This window comes from Eleutherodactylus coqui, chromosome 3 (genome assembly GCF_035609145.1).
Source record: "Eleutherodactylus coqui strain aEleCoq1 chromosome 3, aEleCoq1.hap1, whole genome shotgun sequence".
NCBI lineage: Eukaryota > Metazoa > Chordata > Amphibia > Anura > Eleutherodactylidae > Eleutherodactylus > Eleutherodactylus coqui.
In genome coordinates, this window is record NC_089839.1 from 316,339,880 (window position 1) to 316,348,307 (window position 8,428).

General features: G+C 57.0%; 1 protein-coding gene and 3 non-coding genes across 4 annotated transcripts in view; all 4 read left to right on the top strand.

Moving 5' to 3' along the window:
• Window positions 1-7,711, top strand: part of RPS8 (ribosomal protein S8) — a 69,650-nt gene extending 61,939 nt beyond the window's left edge. Inside the window, exons 2-6 of the mRNA XM_066598005.1 lie at window positions 1,535-1,642; window positions 1,997-2,096; window positions 2,376-2,551; window positions 4,829-4,958; window positions 7,556-7,711. Coding sequence (XP_066454102.1) covers window positions 1,535-1,642; window positions 1,997-2,096; window positions 2,376-2,551; window positions 4,829-4,958; window positions 7,556-7,665 — 624 coding nt within the window. The 3' untranslated portion in view covers window positions 7,666-7,711. The remainder of the gene's footprint in view (window positions 1-1,534; window positions 1,643-1,996; window positions 2,097-2,375; window positions 2,552-4,828; window positions 4,959-7,555) is intronic.
• LOC136622654 (small nucleolar RNA SNORD55/SNORD39) lies at window positions 323-399 on the top strand. Its single transcript, XR_010791847.1, has one exon. It is a non-coding gene; the product is annotated as a small nucleolar RNA SNORD55/SNORD39 (small nucleolar RNA).
• LOC136622660 (small nucleolar RNA SNORD46) lies at window positions 1,810-1,916 on the top strand. The gene has a single exon (XR_010791853.1). It is a non-coding gene; the product is annotated as a small nucleolar RNA SNORD46 (small nucleolar RNA).
• LOC136622655 (small nucleolar RNA SNORD38) lies at window positions 2,592-2,662 on the top strand. Its single transcript, XR_010791848.1, has one exon. It is a non-coding gene; the product is annotated as a small nucleolar RNA SNORD38 (small nucleolar RNA).
• Window positions 7,712-8,428: the final 717 nt, after the last annotated feature.

Here is an 8,428-nt window from a genome sequence, read left to right on the forward strand (position 1 = left end):
TCTCTGCTGTCTGCGCGGCGCCGAGCCGCAATCCTGCTCCATCTGCCCGGCGCGGCCCTCCTGCCGCCCGGTTACCAGCCGCGGGGCTCGGCTAGCGCTTCAGCAGGCCGGCCCCCGGCGGTATCGGGGAGGTCGCGGCGTCTGGGGTCCCGGTGTAATGGAGTCCGGGGCTGCAGGCCTGCTGTGGCCGCCGGGGCTGCCTGAGTGCGCCGTGCCGCCGTTCCTCCCCCCTCTCCTCCCGTTGGGTACCGTCCAGGCTTCTGCCCCGGTGCCCCCTGCCTGGGGTGTCTGCCCGGGGCCCTCCTCACCCCCGCGGGCGCAGCGCAGATGATGACGTCTTCATGCTGCGAATTTCTGAACTTGGAATGTGGAAATCTCTCTTGGAGATCTGAGTGCTCGCCCGCCGGGTGTTGGGGGTCTGGGGGCCCGCCGGGTGCTGTTGGGGGGTCTGGGGGCCCGCCGGGTGCTGTTGGGGGGTCTGGGGGCCCGCCGGGTGCTGTTGGGGGGTCTGGGGCCCGCCGGTGCTGTTGGGGGGTCTGGAGGCCCGCCGGGTGCTGTTGGGGGGTCTGGGGGCCCGCCGGGTGCTGTTGGGGGGTCTGGGGGCCCGCCGGGTGCTGTTGGGGGGTCTGGGGGCCCGCCGGGTGCTGTTGGGGGGTCTGGGGGCCCGCCGGGTGCTGTTGGGGGGTCTGGAGGCCCGCCGGGTGCTGTTGGGGGGTCTGGGGGCCCGCCGGGTGCTGTTGGGGGGTCTGGGGGCCCGCCGGGTGCTGTTGGGGGTCTGGGGGCCCGCCGGGTGCTGTTGGGGGGTCTGGGGGCCCGCCGGGTGCTGTTGGGGGGTCTGGGGGCCCGCCGGGTGCTGTTGGGGGGGTCTGGGGGCCCCGCCGGGTGCTGTTGGGGGGGTCTGGGGGCCGCCGGGTGCTGTTGGGGGGGTCTGGGGGCCCGCCGGGTGCTGTTGGGGGGGTCTGGGGGCCCGCCGGGTGCTGTTGGGGGGGTCTGGGGGCCCGCCGGGTGCTGTTGGGGGGGTCTTGGGGGCCCGCCGGGTGCTGTTGGGGGGGTCTGGGGCCGCCGGGTGCTGTTGGGGGGGTCTGGGGGCCCGCCGGGTGCTGTTGGGGGGTCTGGGGGCTCGGCCCGCCGGGTGCTGTTGGGGGGTCTGGGGGCCCGCCGGGCGCTGTGTGGGGGGGTCTGGGGGCCCGCCGGGCGCTGTTGGGGGGGTCTGGGGGCCCGCCGGGCGCTGTTGGGGGGGTCTGGGGGCCCGCCGGCGCTGTTGGGGGGGTCTGGGGGCCCGCCGGGCGCTGTTGGGGGGGTCTGGGGGCTCGGCCCGCCGGGTGCTGTTGGGGGGGTCTGGGCCCGCCGGGCGCTGTGTGGGGGGGTCTGGGGGCCCGCCGGGCGCGTGTGTGGGGGGGTCTGGGGCCCCGCCGGGCGCTGTTGGGGGGGTCTGGGGGTGCTTGGGCCGCAGGACAGTGGGGGAAGGGGGTCTCAGGGCGTTGGGAGGGGGTCACTTGTTTTTGCCCCTGCTCTATCTGCTGCTCCCCCCGCAGGTATCTCACGGGACAACTGGCACAAACGCCGCAAGACCGGAGGCAAAAGGAAGCCGTACCACAAGAAGAGGAAGTATGAGCTGGGCCGCCCGGCCGCCAACACGAAGGTGCGAGATCTGCGCGGCCGTAATGGCGTAGAATCAGCCGCTGTGTGCCGCCTGGTGACACGGAGCCGTCCGTCGCACAGATTCTCGCGGGACTCCCCCGGAGAAGCGCTCCGTGTCTCCAGGCCGCAGTGCAGACGGGCGGCCGCCCGCAGGGTGAGCTGTAGGGAGGGCGTTGTGATGAAGTGGTGTCCTTAGGGCAGGGCGGTGGCGGCCGTCTTGGTCTCCGTTTGCGCTGCCGCCCCGTGATAGGCTGGTCATAGTTACACTGACGCCCCCCGCGCTCTGACGCCCCCCGCGTGGGTCTCCTCCTCCGGGCTGCTGACGACTCTTTTCCTTTCCCCCTTTCTGGCGCAGATCGGTCCTCGCCGCATCCACACTGTGAGAGTCCGTGGCGGAAACAAGAAGTACCGCGCTCTGCGGCTGGACGCCGGCAACTTCTCCTGGGGCTCTGAGTGTAAGTGATCCCTTCATGGAAGATGTGGTCACATGACCGCGCAGGAGTGACGACACGATGGGATTGGTCAGCGGTAAGGTGGGGAGGGGCTAATGAGTTTATGCGGCATGTGTGATGATAACTCTCACCTTACGCGCGGTCGTGCTGTCATTCCGACACGCGGATCGCGCCATGCTAGGATCAGTCATAGTTACACTGACTCTGCCGCAGCTTTGTGTTCTCCGCTCGTGGTCACCGCGGCCGTCCGTTCGTTAATGCCGCCTCTTCCTCCCCTATCAGGTTGCACCCGCAAGACCAGAATCATTGATGTCGTCTACAACGCCTCCAACAACGAGCTGGTCAGAACCAAGACCCTGGTGAAGAACTGCATTGTGCTGGTCGATAGCACCCCCTACAGGCAGTGGTATGAAGCGCACTACGCCACGCCGCTTGGACGCAAGAAGGGAGCTAAGCTGGTAAGTCATGTGACGCGGCGCCATAACCTCCCCCCTCCTCTTCCGGTGATGATACCCTTGTCCAGTTCTGCTACTGAATGGAAGGCGATGACAACGGTTTATCTGAGGGAGATTCTAGAGCGTCCTAAAACCTAAGCGGTGGGGTCCGGGGGCTCGGCCGGTGGGGTCCGGGGGCTCGGCCGGTGGGGTCCGGGGGCTCGGCCTCGGTGGGGTCCGGGGGCTCGGCCTAGGTGGCAGCCCTGGACAATGGGAAGCTCATTGCTCTTCCGCTTCTCACCGGGTTCATGCTCTCTGCTTGCAGTCAGTGACGGGACATGCTCATGACTTCTCTTCTCCTAAGCTGTACAGACACAATGCTTCTCACAGCTGAGGGTTTGGTACAGACTGCTGCAGAGCAGCGGACCGCTAACTACTGGCTGCGGTTGTAGCAAAGCTTCAGCAATGAGAAATCAAAGGGGTTGTGCCAAAGTTAGGATCTCCTGTCCACAAGAGGGGATGAGTGATCTGTGGGGGTCCGACTACCGGGACCCCCTCCAATCCTGAGCATGTCTGCGCTGTCGTCGTTGTGGGAGGCCGGACCCTCACAGATTACCAGGTAACTCCCTGTCTTCTGGATGGGGGAGGGGTGTTATTTTGGTGGGGCGAGCTCTTTTATACCCCTTTCTGGGGCTTCTGGATAATCGGATCCCTTTTCAGGTTCTTGTGAGGCTCCTTCTGTCTGATGTAGGCGGTGCATGCGGATGCTGCAGCGGTACATAAACGCCGTCCGTGTGCGGCTGCGAGCGCCCGGATGTCGCGCCGCTCCCAAGGTTGTAGATTTCTCGCACCAATTTTGCGCTTTTTGATTTAAATGGAGCCACAAGTCACTACGGAGAACCGCAGGCCGGTCGTCAGCGAGGTCTCCCCTTGGTTGTCTTATGGCTTTGTGGTCCTCGCATCCCGGAGAGGTCAGGATTGTCAGCCGTGGGGTTCTCCACCCGCTGATGAACACCAGCGCTACGATGGGGCCCCCAAACATTTGTCATTAGTGTAACAGATGCTACTTTGGCCCCTGATGGGGTCTTATTAATTTCGGTTCTGTTTGGAGTACAGAATAGCGTGTTTGACTGCGTGGTGCGAACGCCGCCCACGCCATCACGCCAAATCAAAATGCAGAATTCAGTCCTTGTATTTCATGGGGTTCTGCAGCGTCTTACAAGAACGTTGTGGATTATCTGCGCCGCTCATACAGGAACCGCACGGGATCAAGGCCGCACACAACAGCGGACATCTTGTTTCTTGGGGTCCTCCGCTGGCCGGGCTCTGTATGGGGTGACATTGCAGCTCCATCCAAGTTTCTTGAGGCCCATTTACACGTAACTATTATCACTCAAAAATGCAAAAAAAAGGCTCGCTTGTCGTTCGTGGTTTATTAAGATGGCTTTTCAGTAAACCTAAAAAACCTTGTTGGCTCGCGGGCTTCTCGTCCGGCGTAAACAAAGCACTGAGCAAGTAATGGACGAGAGGCCCCCGAGCCGCCGGCAGGACTTTCAGTTTAAATGCGCTGCACCAGCGCTAACGAACTTGGCCGTGACATCGCCGCGGATAACGCAAGTGACGTATCGCCCGTGTGGACAGGAGCCCTTAAGTGTTGGTTTCCCACATAATGACTGCAGCCCCCACGCTCCTACTTGGGGGTTCTCCTGATGAAGGCTGGACTAATTGGTTTTATGGAAAGCCTTACTGGCGGACCCTCTTGTAAGCAGGCGCAGCTAACATGACAGCCCCAATACCAGACCTGTAGTTTCTCATTGAGCATCTGCAGTGTGAAGCTGCCTGACTTCTGGCGCCTCCTACTGGTGGATGGAGGATGTGGCTGCCGTGGTATTACATACATATGCCCAATAGATGTTCTCTATGGACTACATAAGGTGCAGAGTTTCATCTCGCGGTGGTCTCATAAAGCCAGACAGGAGAGACAGCGTTGTCCGCCCCCCCAGCCTGGAGGAGCCTCTGAGAAGTGATGCCCTTCCTGACCCGTCTGTAAGCCTCACCGGCCAGCAAACCTGGCTGATGTCCAGAATGTCCGTCAGGAGGAAACCCCGGCTGTGGCTCGTATTCCCAGTCACTTTTACAAGGCTTGTTAACAGGTCTGACGTTGACTTGCAGGAATGCTGCCCTCCTATGGGTGGCGCTGTAGAGGTTTTGTCCCTTAGCAGTCGGGTGTGAATTAGTACGGCCGTGACTCTGGGACCGCTGGTTCTGCAGCTCATTGTATCTTTCACTTCTTGTCCTCAGACTCCAGAAGAAGAGGAGATCCTGAACAAGAAGAGATCCAAGAAAACCCAGAAGAAATACGACGAGCGCAAAAAGCTGGCGAAGATCAGTACTCTGCTGGAGGAGCAGTTCCAACAGGGCAAACTGCTGGGTGAGTGGTGAGCAGCGGGGGAATGGCGTCCGGACCCCACATCCCGGAAGTGCAGCAGAGGGAGAGGGGCTTCTTGGCATCCATCAGCCGTCTTACAGGAGTTGTCTAGTTGCAAACTATCGTCCCCTTTAGGACGCCGCCACCTTTTAAATTTTTTTTCCTCCCCCCCCCCCCCACCCCCCCCCCCCCTCATAAAAAAAAAATAATGGTAGCTCCTTGGTCCGTCGCGCTGGGAGGGCTTCGTTTTTGCAGGACGGGTCGTATTTTTCAATGGTCTTATTTAATGTACCGAAACGTTAAAAATTTTAAGTGGAGTGAAATGAAGAACAACAACATTCCGCCGTCTTCCGGTGCGCCTTGTTTCTGCGGCCTCAAACTGCACCAAAGTGACCCGATAACTTTGTTCTCTGGTCGCTGCGATGCCGAACCGGTGTAGTTTGTGTTTTTTGCTGTACTATCATTTTTTTTCAAAGCTATTAGTTCTGACACCCCATTGCCTGCCGCCGTCCTCTGCGCACAATAGCGCGATGCCTTCGTCCACGTAGTTGTGCGCGGCTCGCTGCTGCAGGACGTTCTGTAGCTTCCATTTTGGAATACATACAACTTTGGTCGCTTTTTATTGCATTTTTTTTCTTGGAGACTGATCAATAAGCACATTTCTGGTGGTCCTTGTTCTTTCGGACTCTCGCCGTGCGGGGTAAATAACGCGTCTCTCTGGTAGATCGGACTTTTACGGACACGGCAATAACGAATATGTATTTTTGCTTTATTATAAATATCTCAGTGGTTTTTGTTTTGCTTTTTAAACTAGTAAAACTTTATTAATCTTATATTTTTTTTACTCTCCATGGAGGGACCACGGCTTGTGATGCTTTATACCTCCTGCTGTATGATGTAAGGCCATAGCATCACATCATACTGCTATTAGGCAGGCAGTCTATCAGGCCCCTCCCACGGGGACGGCTTGTTTGGCATTCTGCCACAACGGCCCTTCACCTGACACCCGCACAGCTCCGGGTGGGGCCGTGCAGATTTAATGCAGTCAGAATGGACAGTGGCATTTAAAGGGTTAACCGCTCAGATCGGTTGCGTGGCTTATTGGAGCTGTTGCCACCAGGTGTTGACTGTAAGAAACAGCCGACTCCTGCGTTGGATGGAGGGAGATCGCCGTGCGATCTCCATTCGTACATACCCTGAAGCTACAAATGTAAATGTACGTCATATGGTGTTATGGGGTTAATGGGTCCATCCGCAGGATAGGTCATTGGTGGATTGGCATGGGTCTGCTGCCCAGGACCACTGCCAGTCAGCTGTTTGATGGGCCAGTATGCACAAAAAGCTGATTTTTGCAGGAAGTAGACAGCTCTGTTCTCACTGCAGTGGCCAGATTTGGTATTACAAAGCTTCTATTCACTTCAGTAGCAACTTGGCCTGCAGTATCAAACCTGGCCTCTGTAGTGGGAATGGAGCTATCTGCTTCCTGCAGAAATCTGTTTAGTGCACTAGCGTGCCAATGCAGAGGGCAGCTGCAGACCCCCACTCATCTGCTGCTGTTGGTCTAGCCTCTGGATAGGCCCATCACTAGTTTGCAACTGGACAACACAAGTGTGATCTGTGCTGTGTGATTGCTGGAATACACGGCACAGTCCTACAACCCACCACAGACGGCCAGGACGCGAGATCTCGCAGTGCTGACTAAACAAGGGTCAGTCGTGTTATACAGCAGTTACGGCTCAGTGAGCTACATTCACATAGTGCTGCTATCCCGGGGGTCTGACCGGAGCTTTAAAGCTGCTATTAGTACTATGGCGACTGAAGCCCGCTGCAGCAGCGTGTTGGTCCGTCCAGGCGGAGCCCCAAGCTGGTTGTAAGCTCAGTGTGAATGCCACCTTACTGCAGCCATGAGATCTCACAATAGGCGTCCGGTGTGTCGGGGGACCATAGTGCGCTGGGAATGGCAGGACTTGGGGGTTTACTTTGAGGTAGAAGATGTGAATATAACGTTATGTAGAAAAGTGCTTATATGGGGATCCGAATACACTTTTAAATAAAGAAACCAGATTAGTAGTGACCGGTCCACCAAACATTCTTAGATCTTCTTTGCGTGCTGCAGGTGACGGCATTAAACTCTACAGAACTTTGTAGGCTGAGTCCGTCGGCAAATATTACAGCTGGATCTCCATAAAACTCTTCGGAAGGTCCGGCTTATCTCCCCGGTGCCCCTTCTACTGTGATTGTCGCTCCTCGGCTTCTCTTGGCAGCTGGATACTGCATTATGGAAGTCTATGAGCTGCTGAGGAGTGGCGAGCGCTTCTGGCCTGCATGTCGGTGATCGGTGGGAGTTCTAAGAACCAAACAGGTTGCTGTGGCTTGTCATGTTCTGTAAAGTGCAGTTACTTTTTAATTGACATCATGTGATGTCATTGGGGACAACAGGAGGACACAAGCATCCCGTGGAGTCCGACTAGTCCTGGTTTACTTGTGACACTAGCTGTCTGTGTGGTCCTGACTGCACGGTCACCACCTGTAGAGCTGCGGCCCCACGGTGGGAGTTGTAATTTTGGTATGGATTGTAACCTATTGCCACCTCTTTCCAGCCTGTATAGCCTCCAGACCTGGGCAGTGCGGCAGAGCTGATGGCTACGTCCTCGAGGGCAAGGAGTTGGAGTTCTACCTGAGGAAGATCAAGGCCAAAAAAGGCAAATAACCTTTTCCCCAACTGTTCGCTCCAAATAAACAAAACTTTATTACAACCTGCGCTCTGTGGTTTTTCCTGCCGCCTTGCATGACTTGTCCTGTATGGAGGTGATCGTACAGCCGAGTTTCTCCTTAGTCTTCATCTTGGCTATGGGGTCTCATTCTTGCAGAAGAGACGGCTGCACAGTGAACACCTCTTCTTGAAGACCGGTAAATCAATGGTGGTAATGAGGTTGGGCTGATCTGCCTCTGGGTGCCATGTACTGCAGAGACTTAGGGTATTTTCTCGTTCCTTATGTTGGGGGTCACTGAGCATCATCATGGAACGGAAACAGTTCCAGATTCTGGGGTGATGCTTCATTGGGGTCTTCAGCACACGACAAATAGTCGTTGGCTCTAGGAAGAATGGGAATCAATGACCAATTTTATATAAAAGTGGGGAAATAGTGATATTTATGGAGTGCTGCAAACTTCTGGGGTGCTGAACCTGTGAATTAATAAATGATCAACCAAGAGGAGTGAGCTCTGCCAGAGGAGCTGATGCTTTACATGTATTTGCCTTTTTGGCTGCTGCATCACATTGTTGACTCATGTTCAGTCTATGATCTATTAGTATACCCAAGTCTTTTCCCCATGTGCTGCTGCTTAGCCCAATTCCTCCCATTCTGTATGCGCTTTCTTCATTTTTCTTGCCCAGATGTAGGACTTTGCATTTCTGCTTGTTAAATACCATTCTGTTAGTCACCGCCCACTGTGCAAGCTTTTCTAGATCT